Source organism: Protopterus annectens, chromosome 12.part0, assembly GCF_019279795.1.
Source record: "Protopterus annectens isolate FY-2018-M chromosome 12.part0, PAN1.0, whole genome shotgun sequence".
In the NCBI taxonomy this organism is placed as follows: Eukaryota; Metazoa; Chordata; order Ceratodontiformes; family Protopteridae; genus Protopterus; species Protopterus annectens.
This window is the reverse complement of record NC_056746.1, coordinates 165,062,212-165,086,356: the sequence shown is the minus strand read 5'-3', so window position 1 is coordinate 165,086,356 and position 24,145 is coordinate 165,062,212. Positions and strand designations below refer to the sequence as shown.

At 41.5% G+C, this 24,145-nt stretch overlaps 1 protein-coding gene across 5 annotated transcripts in view; it reads left to right on the top strand.

The window, feature by feature from the left end:
• Positions 1 to 24,145, top strand: part of NTHL1 (nth like DNA glycosylase 1) — a 492,998-nt gene that overhangs the window by 192,132 nt on the left and 276,721 nt on the right. Inside the window, exon 5 of one of the 5 annotated variants that reach the window (XM_044089197.1) lies at positions 571 to 1,364. The exons of the other annotated variants lie outside the window; for them this stretch is intronic. Coding sequence (XP_043945132.1) covers positions 571 to 614 — 44 coding nt within the window. The 3' untranslated portion in view covers positions 615 to 1,364. Of the gene's footprint in view, positions 1 to 570; positions 1,365 to 24,145 lie in introns of those variants that run through there. 5 annotated transcript variants of the gene reach the window in all.

The following is a 24,145-nucleotide window of genomic DNA, read 5'->3' as shown; positions in this document are numbered from 1 at the left end:
GCCTGGGATGTTATCTGGCCCCATAGATGCTGTGTGTTTGGCCTTGGAGAGTGAGGATTTGACCTGCTGTTTGGAGATACCAGGTAGACAACAGGTGTCAACTATGCTTTGGGGGTATGGCTGGTGGGGACAGGGTAGTGAAGTTTTTGCCAGATCTGTTGGCTAGCAGGTTGGCAGTTTCCTCAGGTTCAGTATGGGAGCTAATGTCTACTACAAGTCCAGCACATGGTTGGGCATTCCCTTTTAGATTTCGGATGTAGCTGAAGAATGCCTTATGATTATCCTAAGCTAGGATAATCATAAGGCTTTCTTCAGCTACATTCAAAATCTAAAAGGGAAAATGGAATTTATTCAGACAGACACTGTAACCACCTTCTTGTGACCTCATGCAGTGTGGTTTTGTTTGAGGCAGATCTTTTATATGTTAAACCTTGTAATTTTTTTCAGTCATATGATTATTGACATCTGTGCAGCTTACCTCAATATGTCCAACACATTTGATGCTATACCTAGTATCAAATTTGACAGAGATTGTATAAAGTTAAATATGCATTTCCCCTTGCTTTGCAGATGTATGTAAAATTTGGAGCCAGTGTGTTGTAAATAATGAGTAAAAAGGGCATGTAACAACAAGTTCAGTGATTCACCATGTTGGGACGTACGCCATGATTATATAGGGATTCCCAGGACCAGTCATCTTGAGAACACGTTGGGACATGTTGGAGTTGCCTACTATTTTGAGTACAGATGGTATAAAAGCAAGACTCCACATGGTGCAGTTTTATTAACTGACAGCGTCATCAAAAGAAGGATCTTTGCTGGAGACTAGACTATCGGTCTAGGATGGCAGAGTGGAAACCCAGTTATAAGAGACTCAGTCGTATTTGTTTGCATATTGTAAACGTCTTTACAGTAGTAGCATGTTAAACAGTGGGTTGTAAGTTTTAATGAATGGACTTTGAACATAAGACACAGTTTCATGTGGAAATTATTATTCTAACAATGGATGGCAAGCCAGCCAGCTTTGATGCAGTTTTCTCTACTTATATCGTAAGAGCTGACCGGATGTTCAGTTTTAACTGCTACTACTCCAGTGCAGCATTGATGTCAACTACAGTAAATTGCCAGACAACATCAGTATCGAGGTACAGCGATATCATCTGTGGAAAAGACTTCAGTCTGACAGATACTTCTGAACAACCATGACAATAGAATTGTTTTAGCAACACTGCGACAGTTGCAGAGCCTGATTAGCTTTGCAAACTTTTTGCAGCGACGGTAAGACAATAGGATGTCAGAGTGGAAACCCAGTTATAAGAGACTCAGTCATATTTGTTTGCATATTTTAAGTCTTTACAGTAGTAGCATGTTAAACAGTGGGTTGTAAGTTTTAATAAATCAACTTTGAACCTAAGTCACAGTTTCGTGTGGAAATTATTATTCTAACAAAAATCATAAAGGAATGTTCCAATTACGGAATCCATACCAAAAACTCAAGTGTCTCTCCTCTGGTCCATTCTGGCTTTTGCCAGAAAAGTCATCACAATGAATTGAAAAAGTTTATTTCATTAGCAAAAAGTGTATGCAATCAGGGATTACAAACTATGTATTACCAAACAAGAAATATCACTCATAAACAGCTATCTTGGCAAAAAGTTAGAGATCTGTTGGAAAAGTTTTAATGGTTTTGTTTAACGTAAACATTTTGTTGTGGACTCTGTATATAGTTCTTTATGTTTTTAGTTTGTTTATGTAGTGTAAATTTATTTCTTAATTAAGTTTCTTAATTAAGCTTCTTAATTTATTTTTATTAAGACTTCCCTGCTTGTGAATTAAATGTCTTTGAAAAGTTAAACTCAGCCCATCATTGCATATCTACATAAAGGAACTGGATTGTTTCTTAGGAATTCGTAAGTTCCATTATGGGATCTGGAGAATCAAACTCTTCAATGGCCAATAAGCCTTGAACTTGTCCACTGAACCAGTGCATTTCTTGCAAACTAGTTGAATAATACATTAAATGAAGTTAAGGTCAGTGGTTAATGCAGTGGTCATAATTATGTGTAGTATGTGGAGCTTCTGGGTGCAGCATTGCTTACCTGGACTAAAGTTAATGAACTGCTACATCAGCAAGTGATTGTAGGCATCATTTAATTTTCACCAAAACCTGAAGTTTTGGTTGTCTGATGCATATTAAATTAACTACAATAAATTGCAAGTCATCACACTTCCTGTATTGTGCAACAGAACAGTTGTATGTATGTATTTATTTTTGTTTTTTTTGTGCCCTGATCCATATTGACCAGTTTCAGGCTTAGCCTGGGTGAAATACAAAACATTTTGCAAATAAAAAATACAGAAATGTAAGCAATAACGGAATAGTTAACATTAGTTACACAGAAAAACTGTATAGGTGCATTACACTTTGCGTGTTTGCTTTAACTTATAATATTTACATTAATTTCTAAAATGAGTCAGTCTTCAACAACCGTGGCCTACTACTGAGTTCTTTTTCAGGGTTTCCCCCTCTACATCCAGTGATTACAACAAGAGGAAGTTAAAACCTGTTGCAGTTCTTGATATGCTGTTTATTGAATTTGTACCTCCCAAGGCAAAGCATCGCAAACGTGAGGCTGTAAAAATGAAACCATTTCCCTAGCCTGAAAGTGTGTCCAGTGATTTCTTATTCACAGATATTCCAAAGCTGTTGAGTCTTATGACCACTTATGTCTTGCTAGTATCCTCCCTCAGGCCATACTTCCTTTCTGCAGGAGGGTCATACCAGTCAGTCCTTCAGTAAATTTGTGAAAACTCATTCAGTCATCTAGATTATTTAAGCCAGGACAGGGAGTAGCATTGTTTAATATGCAGGGGAAGTTAATTCCAGAGGTTAAGGAGAAAATGTGCCACAAACCTGTCTCTCCACTGTAATTTGTTAACGTGCTGGTGAAGATTTATGTCCCTGGTTCTAGTTTTGGTAGAGCCATTGGACTTGTGGAGATGCAATAAAACCAGGACAGCCATGCCTGTAAATGCATGGTAAGAGAGACAGCAATCTCCTCTCAAAAGTGTGTAAGACACTGAATAAAAAGACAGGTTCCAGCCTTTCTTGATAGCTGAGAGACTTTAACCCTGTGATCCTTTTGTTTAAGAGTCTGTAGGGACTTTCTAATTATTTTGATGTTTAGTGAGATACATCCTGAAGTGGGTATTGTACTTTATAACTGGTCTGATAAATGCCGAATATAAGAGAGTAATTGGATCTTTAGACAATGATGATATTCCTTTGGCAATTAGCTGTGCTAAATAAAAGGATTTCCTGACAGCCATTGTCATATGGTGCTCAAAAGAGAAGGGAATATCGACCCAAGTTCCTAGGTCTCTAACTACGTATGTGTTTTGTAGTGGTGTATTGTTTAAACAGTATAATGAGGGAGGGGCTGTCTGCCAAAACTGACGATACTACATATTTTAGCATTTGGTTTCAGCCCATGTTTAGTACACCAAGAGTTCACTAAAGAACGTTCATTCTGGAGATTTGAGTGACAAGAGGGTGCCTTAACAACAACCCCCATTTTACAGTCATCTACCGACTTAGTTCACCAGAAGTCTTGGCTGTCTAATTGTAGATCTGAAGTAAAGACACAGATGATGTCCCTGCCCCAAGCCCTGAAGGGACACAATTCTTCACTTTCATAATTTCTGATGGGAAGCCTGCAACCCCGCACTGTGTGAGTTCTGTATCCATCTTACCAGCATCTGTACGATGCCAACATGGGGGGGTGGTGTTGAAGGCCTTTGCTGTCAGGATGCTCTGATTGTACTACATGGCTACTGTCTACAGCCTCCTTAACCCTTTCAAAGTTTATTAGATTCAGTAGACAAGATCTACCCTTCACAAAGTCATACTCTTTGTGTTAAACTCTAATATGATTTTTGGTGTCATAGTTTGAGGTCAGTTGTAATGCATTCCATGTCTTTGCAGATGAGGCTTTTATGATTGATCAGTCTGTAATTAATTGCGTCAATTGTAAGGCTACCCTGCAGTTCACCTCTCATCATGGACAAAACCAGCATTTAAACTTGGTATCTGATGATGTATTTTCTGTCTGTTCTTCAATGTATGGGTCTTCAGATCAGAGTCATATCTGATTTTGAATCCAGTGCTCAGTCTCCTCTCCTTACCCATAATTCCCCCCATGTTGAGTCAATTACACTGGAGCTCTTTACCATCACAAGTGTAGGACGTATCTTTTGGTGCTCTGGTGTTTTTTTGGTAGAGAAGTGCTTTGTAGTTTATTATTATTACTGTTTCTCTTTCTTTTTCTTCTAACTTTCTTATTACCTGTCACACCCTTTGCTTGTTCCCTGCCTTGGCGTTGGACATTTCTTTTTTCCGTATTTAAAAAAAATAATAATACTTATACCGAATATATATTTTTCTTAACTTTTTTTTATTATATAAACAAAAAAAGTAAAAAGAAGCTTATGTTCTGTTTCACCTTTTCCTTTCAGGATGTCAGAGAAACCAACTGGTTTCAAGGAGTGTGTGGCTTGTGCCCACACGTTGCCCAACCCTGACCCACATGACAAGTGTGTCTTACTGTATGGGCCTTTCTCACTTCTTCCTGAATTTGTAAAGCTTTTAAACAGTGCGCCATTGTGGAATCCCATAGCAAACTCATTTCAAAAGGACTACGTCCAGCCTCTGCGAGAAAAGGTGTCCCTTCAGTCCCAACAAAGTCATCTTCCTCTTCTCCTTCAAAGAAGCCAGCTGATAAAGTGAAAGAGAAAGCCACGGAAAAATAAAAGGAAAAAGAAAAATCTAAGATATTAAGGAAGAGATCTCCAGACCGTATGGCTACTTCAGCTGCAAAAATTACAAAATCCACGGAACTGTTTTTCTCTGATCCAGTACTCAACCATGGTTCTCACAGGAGGCTATTTCCATGAATCTTGGAGCCAAATTGTTGGCGCTGACTCTGACAGGCTTGGAGCTGTGGTCTTAGAATACATTCCTCCCTCTTGGAATCACAATATCATGCTCATTCATCTGGTCTCATATTCCTATATTTACCATTACTATGTTTATGCTCAAAATACCAATACAAGTCATCATCACAAGCCTTACTAAATAGATCCAAAGTTATATTGTTAATGGGTATAAAAAGTGCCAAACCCAGCACTTTTATAAATATTGTGATTTGGCCTGCAGATAAAGGGGGCTAAATTGTTGTAATGGGCAGGGGTTATTGTAACTCCATGACCGCTATGCTGTCGGATGAATTTACATATAGGCTGATTTCTCTATCTGACATTGAAGCTATGCAATGTAGAGTATATAACACTCTTGATGATTTATGTAAGAGTAATGTGATTACTAATGTGTTACATTGTTTTTTATATGTTGAAACACCCCTTATACCATTTATACAGGGTCTTCCTAAGGTACATAAGGATTCTGTTAGACCCCCTTTAGACCCATAATCAGCAGGTCTGGTTGTCTTACTGAGCCCATTTACTTATTTATTGAGAGTAAATTAAGACCGATATTGGATGACTTCCCTATTGTTTTGAGGGATACTAAATAATTTCTACATGATGTTTACCAGTACTTGCAGGATCATGTTTTACCTAATTCATGTCTGTTGGTCATCTTAGATGTTGTTTCCCTTTTTACTGTTATCCCCAGCCTTGAGGGGATTTCTGTGGTTGACAAATTTTTGAGAGAGAGACGCTCCTATCATGGTAATCTGATTGATCTTTTGTGTTTATTTTTAGAGATTGTACTGGAGAATAATGCTTTTGTGTTTGACTCCAGTTATTATCACCAGCTTGTTGCTGTGGCCATGGTCACTTCTTGTGCCAGTAGCTGCGCCAACATGGTGCTGGCCCAGTGGTAGAGGAGTGTCCTTTTCGATTCCGCTGGGTACAAGGAGCAAGTTCTCTTCTACAGACGGTTTGTGGATGACCTCTTTATTTTATGGTTGGGGATATCTGCTGAATTGAATGAGTTTGTAGATTTCTTAGACACTACAACACATTTTTTGAGGTTCACAGTAAAATATTCATCAGATATAATGTATTTTTTGGTTGCAAGGCTAACTAGAAATGGTGCTGACAGCTTTTCTACCAGACTTCATAGGAAAGAGTGTTATAAAACGCATTTTGTTCAAAATTCTAGCATGCATTCTCACCATGTTTTTAAGAATATTGTTAAAGGACAGACGACGAGGATTTCACGTATGAATAATGTAGAGACAGAGTTTATTGAGGACGTTATGGGGTTTAAACGAGGCCTTGGAAGTAGAGGGTACACTAAGAAAAAGATAGAGAAGGGCTCTAGGGAAGGAGTGATCCTTAGATGTACATGTAGGAAACCTTATTATGGGCCTCCAATGAGAACAGAGGAGGGGGTTTTGTGCACTGATTCATACCTTGTTTGAATAGGTTTGACATTCAGGTATGACAACAAAGACATTGTGAATGTTTTTCATAAGAATTTAAATAGTCTTATGACTCACCCTGATGTGGCATGGCTGGTGCATGAGAGGATTAATTTTTATTATAAGAGTTCTCTCTCTCGCAAACAGGTGTTATGTTACCCTAGGAGTTCCTGTAGTTTTAATAAGGAACAGTTATCCTTTGGTACATATCCCTGTGGGAGATGTCATTTCTGTCCTTTTATTGATGGCTCTAATAGCTTTTTGTATCCCTGCTCAAGACAACTGTTTAAAGTTACAGCAAACTGCAACACCTGTAACATTGTTTATCTGGCTCACTGCACTACGTGCCACGTTTTATATATGGAAGATGAATAGACGTCTTTGTGACAAAATCAGAGACTGCCTATACTGCATAGGAGGTCTAATGAGACCAATGTGTTAGCTAATCATATTATGCAAACAGGTGTTGTTCACATGTTTGTTTGTGGCTATTGACTCTATTGTTCCCATAGTGCAACTAGGTGATGTTACTAATAAAACGGAGAAAGCAGAGCTGAACTGCATTCTTAATTTCAAGTCAAATTGTGAACCTGGCCTGAATGAACATATTTCTATTAAACGTATTTTAAAGTGTCATAGACTGCAGAAAGTATAACTGTTTTAATAGTTTATTTTTTATTTTTATATATTTAGATATTTTTTCTGTATATTGCTCTTTAAGGCCTTTAGCTTTTCTTAGATAGAATGCACTCCATTTCCCTTACAATGCAGCACTTTTATTGGTGAGTTTGATCTAGGTATGCTTACGTCATACTGTTTAAACATCACTGTGTGCTGTGAGTTCTACTAAAGATCTGAAGAAGCTGCTGTATATGCGAAAGTGCTCATTTGTTTTTATTTATTTTTTTATATTAAAAGTTAATTTTCCATACAGTTTCCAGCTCTCTGTGTTTGGATTTCGGGTTACTTCCTTTTGTGCTGCCTGTTTGGAACTGTGCAGTTTTTGCTGCTGCTCTGCTTACTTGTGTTTGGAGTCAGCCTTTTTGATTGTTCTTGGTACTTTCTATATTATCTTTAAATGGAAATGGTCTCACAGATACATGCAGAAAAGAAGTTGAAGTGAAATATATGAAAAATGTAGAGCGCAAGTAGCTATGCTACATACAGAGGACATGTTTGGAAAGAACTGAGCATGGTGAATATGATAAAGAAAGTTTTTCAGGATGGTTATTCAGTGGAATATATGGGATAAAGGAAAAGGGGAGTACTTAAATTAACTGCAGGAGGAGCTCCAGTAGTGATAGAAGAGGTTAAAAAAATATTATAATGGTAGATTTGAAGTGATGAGGGGCTACTGGCAAGGGAGGAGGATTTCACTGGCATGTCTTTGTATTCTACCTAAAACTGCTATAACAGAGCTTAAGAAAATTCTGGGAGAAATAATTTGCTTTCAGCAGGGAATACTACTTATAGGTGGGGACTGGAGTTTGATTTGCAGTAGTGAGGGTGTACATGAGGAACCCAGAGGCAAAGATATAACAAAAGAGTGTAGCTATTTGAAGAAATGTTTGAAAGTATTACTCAAGGAAGATGTGAATTCAGTAGTAGGAATGCGGAGTGAGTTTACATATTATTCCTCTTGATACAAAAACTGGGCTAGGCTAGATAGAACTTATATTTCACTGGAGCATGTGCATTTAATTGGAAGTATTGATACACATCCAATAACTATTTCAGATTATGTGCCAATAACAACTGAAATAAAAATTAAATGCTGGCTCTTTCAAAGATTCAAAGAAAATTTATTGTCATTTAGGAAACACAAGTGCTACCTAAACAAAATTTTGAGTGTTTCCCACCTATCTGTTGAAAAGAGAGGAGTTTAAGGAGTGGGTAGTGGAAACAATTCGGGAGTTATTAGAGAAGATAGACATTTCTTCTGAAAATATAGCTAGGGAGTGGAATACAATTAAAGTGGAGTTTAAAAATACTGTGGAAATAAGAGAGAGAGAGAGAGAGATATATGGCTAAGAAGTAACGAGTTATTTGGAGGGACTGACAAAGGTTGAAGTATTGCAGAATTAGGGGGTATCTCACAGAACAAGAAGAGGAACAATTGCAGAATGCTAACAGAAAATAAGGGATTACCTCGAAGATGTGCATGAGCTTAGAAAGACTGCTGTTAAGCAATTGTTTTTTGATAACTGTAGAGCACAAAAACTTTTAGCACATAAGCTCAGGCAACAGAAAGTAGAAAGGGATGTCGCCAAGTTTAGGAAGCCTATAAAGAGGGAAATACTGAGCTCCTGTAGCGGTACTAGAAATATTTTGGAAATTTTTATGAAAATCTGTATAAAGCAGAGAAATATGGAAATCAAGAAAAGGTACAAATGGAAATGTTTATGGAAGAATTAAATATGCTAAGGTTAGAGGAAGAAGAGGCTGAATTACTAACAGAATAAGAGGAGCCAAGTTAAAAATATGATCTATAGGAAATCTACAGGAATGTCCCCAGGAATAGATGGTATTCCTGTGGAAGTTTGGAAGCTAGTAGGGAAAACCTAATAAAAATATGGGGAGTATTGTTTAACAGTATATTAAGAGGGGGGAGAAGCACCAACATCCTGGAAGAAAGCGATGGTGGCTGCGAAAGAGGATCTAAGTACTGATCCCATCATGCCTGTCCAGGGTCAACCCATCCCGAGAAGCCCCCGAGATCTCCCCCATGAGGGAGTCCCTTCTTCTTCTGGTACCTCTCTTGATCATCCCTCAGAGGAGACTCATTGCAAGAAGTAGTGCAAAAGGAGGCACTTGGACTCCCTTCTGGATTCCCTCAGAGAGGGCACGGACTTTGAGAGAGAAGGACTCCCAAGATCACCCCCAGATGATGTCTCCTTTGGAGACATCTTACAGATCCTTAGGCAAAGAGGTGGCTGGTCTACCCAAAATCCTTCTTGTGTTTTTGGAGGCTTTCAGGGCAGGCCCATCTACATCTTGGGTGACCCCCTCCCCTTCCTGGCAGATGAGCTGATAGGCCTAGTCTCCCACCAGGCTTAAAAGGAGCTGGACAGTAATGAGACCATCCCCAAGCGCCCTGATAAATATTTACCCCCCAAGGACTGCCTGTATTGGACTAATGGTGTTTCAGTGGATGCCATGGGTGTGGCAGCAGCTACCAAAAAGGAGCTAGCTGAGCAGAACTCCTCTGTCCATCTCCCTATCCACCTAACAGGGAGTCAGGAGTAGTGGGCAGATTTGGTAAGCACATCTGCACCTTGGCTACCTTTGCACTGAGGTCTTTGAACTGTTTGGCACACTTCACTCGTTTGCAGAGAGACCTGATCAGGGAACTTTCCAACTCTCTTGCAGATTTCCCACTCTCTTGCAGAGACCATGTCTGCAAAGTCTTCCATGAGGCTCATCTCCCATATGGCGGAGGGCACCTCACGAGCAACCGGCTCAGGTATTGCAATCAGAAGCCATACCTGGATGAGGCTTTGGGATTTTTGCAGAACCCTTTAAGGCGTCATTTGTTAATGCCCCTTTTGATAGCTCCTCTTTATTTGGGCCATCTGTCAAAGATACTTTAACCCACAGTGAACAGGATGGAAAGACTCTTTCTACAGTGGGGATCAAGTTTTGTACTCCTCGGCGCACTTTTTCCGGGAATCACTGAGGTAGTAAGAAGATTTGGTTCTGAAGATCCAAAGGGTCTTTTCAGGATCATGGCAGGGATTCTTCTTCTAGAGGCACAGGGGAAGTTTTAATGGAAGATGCCACCCCAGGGGCAGAGGGAGTCCGCAAAAATCAGGGCTACAGAGAACCTTTCTTTGACAGGCACTACCAGTGCTCCTGAATTGCTGCCTGACTGCTTGGCTCTGGAGGCAGTCGAGGGGTTGCTTTTAACTCCACCTAGGTGCCTGTAAAATACTTAGAAAAAATGCCTGGCTGATCAGCATAATATCCAGAGGTTACTACATTCCCTTTTTCCTTCTGCCTCCTCAAAGTCAGGAGAGACTCCTTGGCGTTCCACCCAGTCAGAGGGAGTGTGCAGTAACAGAGATTCAAAAACTATGGCAAAAAAGAGTCATCCAAGAGGTCCAAAATGAACATAAAGTATCCAGAACCTACTCTCGCTTCTTTTTATCTCCAAAGAAAATCGGGGACCTGAGACCCATTCTAGATCTGAGCAGTCTGAACCCGTATGTAAAGAATCAGAGTTCCATATGGTTGCATTTCAGTTCATTCTATTGCTGTTGCAAAAGGACGATTGGATGTGCTCTGTGGATTTACAGGATGCATACTACCACATCAGAATCGACAGGCACTACAGAAGTCATCTGCTCTTCAGGCAGAGAGCCAGTTATTACCAATTTAGAGCTCTGCCCTTTGGACTTGCCACATCCCCCCAGGTGTTTACCATATGTATAGCAGTAGTTGCAGTTCACACGAGACTGCAGAGATTCCAGATGTTTCCATATGTAGACAACTGGCTCCTAAATGCCCCAACCAGGCATCAACTAATTCAAGCCAGGGATTATCTATTTCAGATCTCCAGCTCCCTTGGCATCACCTGAATCTTGCCAAATAGAATCCTTCTCCAGTACAAAAACTAGAGTTCATTGGTGCTCTGTTGGATACTTCGAATCAGATGGCCTCTTTACCACCTCATTGCATAATGACATTGAGACATCTGGTTCAGTCCATTTCAGATACCCCATTTCCACCGGCAAGATTGATACTTCAAGCCCTTGGATCTCTGGCCACTGCAATCACTCTCATTCTATTAGCAAGATTTTTTATGCGAGTTCTCCAATGGACTTTAGCTGTTCAATGGTCTATTCTTTGCCATCATTTATCTGTTCCTATGAAACTAACATTGGTCTGCAGACATTATCTTCAATGGTGGATTTTGTTGGATGACCTTTACATCGGCAGGTCTTTCCTTCTTCCTTCCCCCTCAGCCACTGTGACCACAGATGCTTCCTAATTGGGGTTGGGGGGGCATTTCATGGGGAAGATGGTCAAGGCATGCGTACTCATTCAGAGACCAGGTTGCGTGTCAGTATTCTGGAAATGAGAGCAGTCCTCTTGATGTTGCAAGCTTTTCAGGACATTTTCTCCTTGGAAACTATTGCAATTCACACAGACAACATGTCAGTGATGTGGTACATCAACAAACAAGGAGGAACCCTTTCATAACCTTTGTGCAGAGAGGCTATAAGGGTCTGGGAATGGGCCATATCTTCAGACCACTTTCTCCTTGCAACACATACCGGGGAAATCCAACATTTTAGTGGACAAAATCAGCAGATTCTTTCTGGCTCCTCACAAGTGGCTCCTCAATCAATCAGTAGCAGACTTGATTTTCAGCCCTTGAGGCCAACCTTGCTGCGACTTCTTTGCCTCCCCCCAGAACAACAAGTGCAGCAAGTACTTCGCTATGATCCCTCCTCCTGGGGAGTCACCGAGGGATGCCCTAGTTCACGACTGGCTCTCCGGTCTCCTTTATGCCCATCTCCCACTTCCATTGTTCCCAAAATTTCTTCAGAAAGCCAGGAGACTGAAGAGCTCAGTAATCCTTACTGCCCCCTTCTGGCCTCGTCATGTATGGTTCCCCTGTCTCTGTTCTCACCTAAAGTATTCTCCTTGGATTGTGGAGCCCTCTCAGGACCTCCTGTCTCACCCAGCAGAGACTCAATACCCCAGTCTACATATCCTCAAATTAACTGCTTGGTTTCTCCAATTCCATTGATTGTACAAAGGTCCAAGCTTGCTTCCCGTGTAAGAGATATTGAGTTGGCTTCCCAAAAAGCATCCACTAAAAAAATATACAGAAGCAAATGGAGAAGGTTTGTTATTTGGGCTTCTAAAGAGAATATTGATACTTTTTCAACCCCTGTCTCCGCTAGCCTTCTTTTTCTTACAGCACTCTTCAAGGAAGCAGCTAGTTACTCTACTAATAAACTTCAGCTGGCAGCCATATTAAACTTTCATGCTGGGAATGTTTCTGGTTCCCTTTCTGCACCTAGGTTATGCAAGGCTTTCATGAAAGGGATTTTTCTACTTCATTCTCCAGTAAGACCCCTCTCCACCGTGGGATCTTACTGTTGTTCTTCAAGGCCTTACTCAAAGGTCTTTTGAACCAGCTAGTGATTGTGACATGAAATTTCTATTCTGGAAGACCATATTTTTGGTAGCCATTACTTCAGCAGAGAGCGTTTTTGAACTTCAGGCCTTGTCATCCAAACCCCACCCTACATCATTTTTCATAAAGATGGAGTATCCCTCTATACCAAGAAACTGAAACAGGAAGGTGTCCACCAAACTGATAAACGCCAAAAAGACACCAAAGGACCACAGGCAGCAAAACAATTGTAGATCTCTTCTCAGTACACAAAATTTTAACAGAAGCGTCACCACACAGTATCTTTAGTGGATCTCATAAGCAAACTGCTAAACAGGAGCACACCACACAGTATCTTTTAACGTTTTATTCCACATCTGTTTTCGTCAACCACTTCATCAGAAATGAAAAAACCTTTCATTTTTCATTTCTGATGAAGTGGTTGACGAAAACGGATGTGGAATAAAACGTTAAAAGATACTGTGTGGTGTGCTCCTGATTAGCAGTTTGCTTATGAGATCCACTAAAGATACTGTGTGGTGATGCTTCTGTTAAAATTTTGTGTACTGAGAAGAGATCTACAATTGTTTTGCTGCCTGTGGTCCTTTGGTGTCTTTTTGGCGTTTATCCCTCCATGCCACTCCATCCTTTATGCCTAAGGTGGCCACAGAGGCTAACATTACTCAATCTATTCAATTACTGGTATTCTTCCCAAATCTCTCCAACAAGGGTGAATATATGTTAACACCTTCTTGATCTCCATGGACAGCTTCATTTTTACCTTCACAGAACAAAACAGGAAATCTGAGCAGCTGTTTGTATCCTTCTCTCGTAGGTACGTAGGTCAAGCAGTCACTAAGATTACTCTGGCCAAATGGATTGCAGATTGTATTTCTCTGATTTATTCAAATAATGGTCTACAGTTACCTCACCCTCCTAAAGCCCACTCTACTAACTCTATGGCAACTTCATCTACCTTTTCCTCTTGAGCATCAGTTGATGATATTTGTACCGCAGCCACCTGGTCAAAGACTCATACCTTTGTGACTTGCTACAAATTGGACATTGTCTCCAGAAGCAGAGCTTCTTTTGGTTCTGCAGTGCTTCGGCATATCCTCCCCTGAGGCCACCCAAGGGTAACACAGCTGGGGACTGTGACTCAGTGAGGAAGAAAGAAAGAAAAGGACAACATCAGATTTATAAGTTATGCACTTAGCATAACTTGGCTTCTGTGTTGTCCATTTTCCTTCTTCCTCACCTTCCCCCCAGCCATCCCTCAGCCTAGTGACTCCTAGAGGATTGAGTGAAATTTTTAGGATCCTTTAGGATCCTGGTTTGAGCCTCTGGTCCACCCCCCTCCCCCATTGTACAGTTTCCTTTCTCTTTGTATAGTCAAGCAGCAAACTCTAATCTGAGGAAGCTGTAGAGAGGGTAAGAGCATTCTTGGTAGAGGGAGGAGCTCGAGATTAGAATTCAAGTCTGTAAGATGCGGCCAACTCAGTTCCGAGGGTTGGATCCAGGACCCAGTAATAAGGATGAATGAAAATGGACAACACAGATGCCAAGTTATGAACTTTTAATTTTGGGGCAACCTTTAAACTACATGTAGTAATACTACACATACAACAATCCCAGCTTTTTGCAAATTTCACGTGTTCATCATTATTTAGCCTTATTTGTAAGTACTCCAACAAAGCCCTTCAGTTTCTTTTCCATAGATTTAGAGATGGCCAAGAAAGCCATCCTTTCCCACTCTAAATGCAGTACAGTGTCATTTTCAGTGATTCACAGACGACTACCTGTAAAACATTATACAACAGTTTTAGATGCGTTGTTTTGTTCCTAAATTGTTTATTCCTTACACAGACTCCAAAGACTGTTATATAGTTGAATTCCTTATCACAAATCACAGCCGTAACTAAGCTCGCCTCATCAAAGACCCTGACAGAAAAGCTCCATTCCTTTGTTCTAACAACCTATCAGTCATGTAGCGACTCCACCTGCGATCAAAGATTCCTTTCCCATTTTATAAGTTTTATACTAGTGGCATGCAGTTTTTTTGCCATGAAAAATACAAGATTTCTGAGAACAATGTCACTACTGCAATGTACAGAAAAGTTTCACAAGGGCAGGACAGGATTTTTTAAAGCAGTAAAATTAAATGAAATGTTACCCAGTTTTATTGGGTCTACTACAAGGACTAGCAATTGTAGTAGCCCCGTTTTATTTCCATTTCATTCTGTTCGGATCAATCTTAAGTTCAGTCCTATGAAGAAATGTTAACTGATGGAGATGCGAGATTGTGTGTGTGTGTGTGTGTGTGTGTGTGTGTGTGTGTGTGTGTGTGTGTGTGTGTACATTTGTGTTTGTGTATGCGCTCGTCGCTAAAGCAGACACAGTTACAGTGTGTAAATGATGTAGGAGATGAGATTTTGTGTGTGTGTGTGTGTGTGTGTGTGTGTGTGTGTGTGTGTGTGTGTGTGTGTGTGTGTGTGTGTGTGTGTGTGTGTGTTTGTAGTACAGTGCATCCTGCTCTGTCCCTCTGTGGTTCTGTCACATCTTTCTGGGTGTGCTCCTCACCGACAAGAATCTTGGCATTTTTTCCGCTGTCTCACGATAGTGTGACAGAACCAGAGAGGGACAGAGCCACAAAGCCAGTTTCAATAAAAAACATTCTAAATACGGAAAAAGCGTTCTAAAAAGTGGCAGCAGAGGCCATAGCTTACCCTGTCTCAGTTGTAATGAACGTGTCAGCAGTGAATCTTATAATCTCGAGTACCTTTACTATGAAAAAATGTTACATCCTCTCCATCCATGCACTGTTGCCTCCTTCACAGCATAGTTTTCACCTCCACCACCCTCCTTAACTTCAGTAATACTGTTAACACAAACAGAAATGATGATAAATGTATTTCTGGTCTCTTTCCTGATCTGTCCAAAGCTTTTGACAGTGCCTCCCAGCCTGTATTCCAACAAAAACTCTCCATTCTAGGCCTTGCTAATTCTTCTAGATCTTGGTTTTCTAGTTACCCCTCAGACTCCAGGCAGTAAAGAGGCTCATTGACATCTTATCCTTTCTGCTCTTGCAATTGGGGTCCCATAAGGATCCTTACTGGGAGTTATCTTATTCAGCATCTCTGTTAATGGCCTTGATCTGGCCAGTAAGAATGCTACCTTAATACATTATGCAGATGATTCTGCCATCATCTGCTCAGCAAGCAACCATAATTCCATACAAAAACTGACCCAGGAGTCCTTTACATCTGTAGAAAACTGTATGACTACCTCCAAGCTATTCCTAAACCCTAGCAGAACAAAACTAATTATCTTCATTCCCAAATACCCCACAGTAAAAAAGCATCCTTCACTATTATCTCTTCCAACAGTACCAAAATAGAACTGGTCGCACAAACCAAACTAGTAGGAGGATGTCACATCATTACTACTGGCCTATTTCAGGAATTCTATACCAGTGACACTTTGTTGTGGTAATTTAGTGATACACTGTCCATTGTACTGATTTTAGGTATGATCTGTTCTTCAGAATGTCATGTTTGGGTGAAGATTGAACATTTTGGGCTTCTGAATAGGTAACAAGCCTAATATCTTGGCTTAAAATGGCCCACAAGAGCAGCTAGCCTAGGACATGACTATGAACGTATGACTGAAATAAATTAAGATACCATCCAAAAATGCTTTTTATTTTACTCTAGCTTGCAGTGATCATTGAGCTTAGTTGTGGTAAATGCATCATCATTTTATTTTTATTTTTCAACACATAATGTCATGCATGTGAATTTACAAAATGATTTGTTGAAGGGCTCAAACATGGGATTTCACTGTTCAGAGCAGACCTCTTAACTGCCCCCTATTTTAGAGGAATGTTCCAATTTTCAGCCTGCTTTACCTGTACACAAGATGTCCCTATTTTTGGAAGTATACACCTCTTCACACAATTTTCTGAATTCCCTCATCACACAATTTTTTTTAAGCTGTCTAGTACATAGAAAATCATACTACATGACCAACATAGCAGTGGCAACAATAATTTAAAAATAGAGTGAAGAAATTTTATAACTCCCCTTTCTGAAACAAAATGTATGACCTTGCATTGTAGAATTTTGCAGTTTTTTCTTCTTTCGGCTTTTCCCAGTTAGGGGTCGCCACAGCGGATCACCTGTTTGCTCATGATTGGCAGTAGAGTTTTACGGTGTAGAGTTGCCAGCCCGGTGCCCAACCTTCCTCAGAAGGCACACCTAGGACCAATTTAGAGTGTCCAATCCACCTACAGCATGTGTTTGGGATGTGGGAGGAAACCCACAAGACCACAGGGAGGTCATGCAGACTCCACGCAGAGGGCACCCTAGCCATGGATCGAACCGGAGAACCTCTTGCTGTGAGGCAACAATGCTAACCGCTGCACCACTATTGCCTCCCCAAACTTCAACAGGAATACAGGGTTTTATTCAGTCAAAACTGAAGCAGAGGTGCACCCTTGTCACCATCAAGGTGAAACTTAAATTGTATGAACAGCTTCAATTTCCCCCAGTCTGTCTCATCTTGCCCCCTTGAGGCTGGAGGGACCTTCTGAATAGGGTTTTTGGCTGGGATTGTAAAGGTTTGCAAACTGACTGCCCAGTACTTTTTCATGAACCTAAAACACGCTGTTGCTAAGATCTGCTAAACGCTAAAGTTTATCACAATGCGTTCCACTTGCTCCTTGAAGGCAAATTTGACCAGTAATCTTCAAAAGAAAGTCACAACAGACTTGTGTAATTTCTTTCATTTCAGGCCAACATTTCCCTCCTCTAAAAGGAAGGGCAAGCAGTCATATATGTTGAAACCTTTCAGACCAGTGGAAATAAGGGACAAAACACTCTCACCCTGACAACCTCCAGGTGTAACTTGCCTTAAATGGTCTGTCGTGATTAGTGTACTACCCTGGTAAACTAAAACAGACAGAAAAAGAAAAGAACCACTCTTATTGCGTTTCCTTGGCATCAAGGCTATTACCAGTTGCTCGCAATGATGTACCATGTGAGTAAGCCTTTTTCATTAAGACTATGTAACTTAAAATGCAATCTATGTTGCTGAAATTACATCACCATTTTAAACTACAATGTCAATGAATTAAAGAGGGCCTTGAGTACATTATTCGGTTATATTGTAGTTACTTTTCAAATGACTGTATAACAGACTCGTATTCCCTCAGTTGTACAGCGTAAACCCTGACAAAGCAGCTTAGCTAGTAAGGAGATCATTACAGCCAAGTAAAACAGATACTGACAGATGCTACACAACTGTTTGCACTGTGTGATTTACTGTTATTACTACAGACTAAGATAAGATAGTATTTAAAGGGGGAGGAAGGCTGCTGCACCTTATTATTGCCCAAATCATAGCATTTTTCAGTATCTTGTTAATTTAGTAGCTTTGCTGAATGAAGTCAGTCCACCTTCTCCCCTCCACACACAGTGCCAGCAGTGCAGTGTGCTTTAAACCTTAACGGATGCCAACACATCTGATATTTGTAGGTTGCAAGAGCAAAGAATTCTCAAAATACACACAATTTCTTAATTTTCTTATGCTTATCAGGCATATCTGTAGTCATTCTTAAGGAATACTTTCGTTCACATTTTCCTGCAGCCTGCACACACTAAAATGAATGGATTGGGCATATTTCTCAACTTCTTCACTCAAGAATCTAGGACACAGACCAAACGTAAAAATGGGAAAAAGGCCCCAAATATCGGGGACACTTAGTATTATTCTAATTAACTTACTACGTTAGTAGAACAGGTTTTATTGTAGAATTTTGCAGTACAGTTCATTATTAACGTCTACAAATTCTACATTGTCTCTCTGATAATATGCTTATATTCTTCCATTATTTTATCACTCGTTTTCAGATGTGTTACTGAGTATTATCCCACATGCCTACTGGAAGAGGGAATAATTATTTGCTATTTGGTGTTCAGCTTTTATGCTAATTAGATGCCTAGATTTTAGGTGCTTCTCCCTATTTTCCAGGGGCCTTTGTTCGAGTTTTGAATGCCTGCAGTTTAAAAGGTATAATTGACATGTAACCCACAAATCAGCTCATTTGGATGTCTCTGAATCACAGTTAACTACTAAAAAATGCAGATCAGCACTTCCAGTGGTAACTAAAGTGCCTTCCCTCTTCCCTTCAGTCACCCCCTCCATGCATACATGTACACATACAAATTTAAACACAGACATGCATAGATCACAGTCCCCGTACCTGTCCTCCACACATCCTATTCCTGATGTCGAGTGCCCCCCACCCGATTTCTACATTGTTAATAGTCCCATTTGGCACAAGAGATCAGTTTTTCCTGATTAGTGCTTCCTCCAATCCCTGAACATTATCGTTTAAGTGCTGCTATGACACAGGAGTATTGCTCCCTGGTGGCTAATGGTCCCTCCACCTCTCAAACTGCTTAGTTTTAAATTGCCGTTATAGTATTGTAGTAGTATTACCTGTTGTGTAGTAGTCCCCCCCCCAAATGTTGTACGTTATGCTCATTAGTCTAGGTGTATGTGGAGGTATGACTGTCACCCCATTCCATACACAATCACATATCACACAATCATGCGCACTCATCCAGCCCCCTAACCACCTGATTTTAATCACACACCCATTTATTCTGTAACACGCACAGTTGCCTCACCCCTCACTTATCCCCCATGCTGTGTCAAGTCCACACGCACATATATATATATATATATATATATATATATATATATATACATACACACACACACACACACACACACACACACACACACACACAGTAACAGACCACCCTTCCAGACCTTAATACTAAAATCCCCAATATTTAGCTCTTCCATGATGGTCAAACACTGCCTTCTGACAGTGTTCACTACTCTAATGTGGTAGGGGTGGCTGTGCTGATCTACATATCCGAGCAATTTCATGACTTGCCTTCCAGGAGCCGGTTCTAGTTGCGAGAGAGCATACGGTTAGTCAACATATACCTCCCCAAACTACCTCATTTGTATGTAGCATGGCATCAGAAGCAGCCTGACATAGTGCTACACTTTTTGCTGGAGCATCGTGTTAGGGCTATCTCTGAATTCAGAAAGGTTACCTCATAATGTGCACAAGATCTATATGTTGTGCTAACCTTTAGGAATACTCTCTCAAAGTTATACTATTAAACTGAGTTTTGTTTAACAGGTATGATAACAATGTAATTTGAAAAGAGTCTGGGTATTGCCAGTGTATCCTTTCAACATTTTTGTCAGAAATATTTGCACTGTTCTATTCTCTCCATCAGAAGAAAGATCCTTTTTTAACAGTATATTAAACAAACAGTACAAGTACTCTTTTTATGACATTTGCAAAAAAAAAATTTTACCCACCATACTTTCTTCCGCAGCCATCTTTTATTTCACCTAAAACATCCTCAGCTTCATTTTCCCCATTATATCATAATGGAGTACACCTACAGCAGGGCTAGCCACTCACCGGTGTGACCCCTTTGTTTCCCCATTACCCATATTGTCATATACAGTGTTTTATCCCAAGTTGGTGCACAGAGTTAAGGATATGAGTTTTGTTGTTCCTGTAATGCAGGGTTTGATTCCTGTAGCCCTTGTTTCCCTGCCATGTGACCTTGAATAAGACACTTAACCTGACATTGCTCCCTGGTTGCACTTGAAGAAGGACTGTGTGCCCAGTGGGCATGCCTGTTTAACAAATAGATATTTATCTATATTACATGTATCTACTTTGTTATACTTCTTATACAAAATTATATATCTGATATTGTTAATCTTCGTTCAGTCATTAAGCCTGGGTTATCGGTTCCGACCTCAGAACCGAGCTGGCCATCTTCCAGGTTCGCGACAGCCACAAACTCTCGAGCTAAACTCTTACCCACAATTCCCCTCTCCGTGTTACCTCAGATTTTGTTTGCCGCGTTGCCATTCAGTTGTTTCAAGCCACTTCTCTTGAGCTGAGTAAATTTCTTTGATAATACATTATCGTATTGCAGTTATTCTTTGTTCTAATTTTCTTAAATAGTTATCTCTTACCCTATCGCATCTAGCAACTCATTTTTGTTTTTTTCTAGACCTTCTTTCTTCTTACCATGAGGCAACTCTTTTACCATTGTTGGTAAAATCTTTCCTGCTTTACCTTCGGGTATTTCTCGTACCTTCTTCCTTCCTCCTATCATGGCAGAGACAAAAGGTGGTCCGGGATTTAAAAGATGTGTGGAATGTGGGCATAAATTGCCCATTTTGGATGCACATGCTTTATGTGTTTACTGTCTGGGTGTGCCTCACTTGACTGTTGACCCACCTTGCGGGATTTGTGTTAATTTTTCTAATAGGGCTTTGGTGGAAAGGAAAAATAAACTGATTTTAAAGGGACTACTTAAGTTTTCCTTTTCAGAGGCTATTTCTGGATCAGAGGCTTCAACCCCTCCTAGTTCCCATAAGAAAAGAGATGAACACAAGAAGGCCAAGTCTCTTCCCATCGTCTCCTGCTGGGGACAACCAAGAACCGAGACCTAAGAAGGCCAAACTTTCTAGTTCGGATTTGACTTCCTTGGCCCCAAGGCTTTCAGTGCCTAGATCTTCGGCACCATCCATTACTTCAGCACCGAGTTTTGTGCCCTATACCTCATCAGAACCGAGGGGCCCCTCAGTTCAGACTACCTTACCGGCACCAATGTTTTCCTCGGTGCAGACCTTTCTGGCATTGATGACTGTTCCGACGCCTGCTCCTACTTCGACTCCCGATTATTTTCACAGCACCAGCTGTTCTCCTGGTACCGACCACCTCGTTTTCCACACAGACTCCTTCGGCACCTACCATAGTGCCAGCTACCACTTTGGCACTGACTTCATCAGTGCAGACCTTACCTTTGGCACTGAGAATCCCCTCAGTGCAGACACTAGTAGTACAAGATTTAATGGCTCCATTGTTTTCGGTGCAGACGCCTATTTTAGCACCATCCAAAGACCCCTTTGTGGGCACAGAGTTTTCTGAATCCTTGGATAGACCTGACTCCCCTTCAGTTATGTCTATGAGATCCACTAGAAGCCTCTCGGAATATGATGTGTGCCTTGTGAATCAATTGCTTTTGGCCAGAGGTATCCAACTCTCCAGGAATTAGTCTTCCTTTGGAGGTGATCACCCTTCTCCAACGACTCCTACTTCTTCTCCTCCTTCATTGCCTTTGAAGCCCCCTGCTGTGGCACAGACTTTCCTCAATTCAGCTCCTTTCATGGACCTCACTAAGGAGTCGCAGTTGCCTTTGTGGCAGGAGAGACTTGTCACTCCAGTCACTGCTCTGGATGCTAGCTGTGACGTACATACCCCTGTTTTTCCAGCCATCTACAGACTCAGAGTTGGCGGGCTGATTAGTTTGAGTGGGGTGTGACCTCCTCGGGTGGACCAGCCTTCCAACTCATGGAGAAGGCTCTTGCGTCTGTTGGCGATCCTGTGCTATCAGTGCCCTCGTCCTCCTTTGGACCGCAATTTACACAAGACACCGCTGGTGGACACGGGTACAAGGGCCTCAGGACACACTCCCACTGGAGGTCAATTTTGCGCTGTCTTCTCCAGATTCTCCCCTGGAGGAAGTTCATCACAAGAGTTCATGTAAGAGGAAGCAAGTGGACTCCCCAGAAGAGTCCCTCATGGAAGACACAGACTTTGATGATGGGGAAGGGTCCCCTCGGTCACCCCCTGAGGTATCCTTTGGAGATATCCTCGAAATACATAAGCAAAGAGGTGATTGGCGGCCCTCTAACCCGATCTCTGAAGAGTCTGTGTTCCTGCAGGCCTTTCATGCCCGGCCCCCTACCTCTTGGGTTACTCCACCTACCGACGACCTTGTCCGGCTCATCTTGCAGCGTGCATGGAAGGCTCCTGATGCTGTTGACACCATTCCCCACAGGCCAGATAAAAGCCTGTCCCCTCCAGAGAGTGAGCCTCACTGGTCCGAAGGTCTTCCTGTAGATGCCTTGGTGGTGGCGGCCGCAACAAAGAAGGATCTGGCGGAAGAAAGCCAGACTGTACACCCGCCCAACAAAGAGACCCGGGCGCTGGACACATTAGAGAAGCGTGCCTTTCCATCAGCGACCTTTGCAGTCAGGTCCCTGAATTATATGGCACATTTTACCAGGCTTCAAAGAGACTTAATTTCTGAGCTCTGTGAAACCTTGGCCGGAGCGGTGTCTGATGAGGTCTGGGAAAAAGTGTCCTCACAGTTAGCCACCCTTGAATCGATTTCTAACTCCTCCATGTGTCTGATTTCTCACGCATCAGAAGGAGCAGCTAGAGCAGCGGGTGCAGGCATAGTCATGAGATGGCATGCCTGGATGCGCTTGTGTGATTTCGCGGAACCTTTCAAGGCTTCCTTTTTGAATGCTCCCATTGAAGCCTCTTCATTGTTTGGACCCAAGTTTAAAGACACACTGGCTAGGTGTGAACTGGACGGTAAGACCCTTTCTGCCATGGGTGTCCCCTATTCTTCCCCTCAATGGGCTTTCTCCAGAAACCAGAAGAGTGGGAAGATGTGGCACAAAAAGTCTCAGGGTTCTTTCCGTGACACATGAGCCGAGTTTTCCCCTAGAGGCAGAGGGGGAAACTCGTATGGAAGACGTCGCTTTCGGGGCAGAGGAGGTCCACGTAACCAGAGTTTCAGAGATTCTTTATATGGCCAGTCCTACCAGCGCTCCTGAAGAGTGGCCCAACTGCTTTCCTCTGGAAGCGGTTGGGGTCATTTCTCTTTGTACCCTTCTGCATTGCTAACCATTACCACCGATTCTTAGGTACCCTTCTGCATGGCTAACCATTACCACCGATTCTTGGCTACGAGAGATAATAACCAGATGTTGTCATATTCACTTCAATCTTTGTCCCGCCCCACTAAGGAGCTTACCCAATGTTCCACTCTTTCAAAGGGTAGAAGCAGCATTAGAGATCTCAAAGCTGCTAAGAAAAAAGAGTCATCCAAATAGTCCCACCAGACCAGATAGGATCCGGATTCTACTCCAGATTATTTTTAGTGCCAAAAAAGACCGGGGACGGGAGACCAATTTTGGATCTCAATATGCTAAACAAATTTGTAGAAGTACAGAAATTCCAGATGGTCACAATACAGTTTATCCTCCCACTCTTGGAGGCAGGTGATTGGATATGCTCTATAGATCTTCAAGATGTGTACTACCACATAAAGGTGGACAGACCATCGAGAAGATTCCTTCGCTTCTGTGCGGGAGCCAGTCATTACCAGTTCCGAGTACTGCCCTTTGGACTCTCTACAGCCCCCAGAGTGTTCACCAAGTGCATGGCAGTTGTCACAGCTCACCTGCGACTGCAAGGATTCCAGGTGTTTCCATACCTAGACGACGGGCTCATCACCGGCCCCACCAGACATCTATTGGAAAAAGTTTTGGCATACTCTCTTCACACTGCAGAAAGGTTAGGTATAACTATAAACTGGCAAAAATCCAACCTATCCCCATCGCAATCCATAAAATTCATTGGGGTCCTGTTGGATACAAAGAA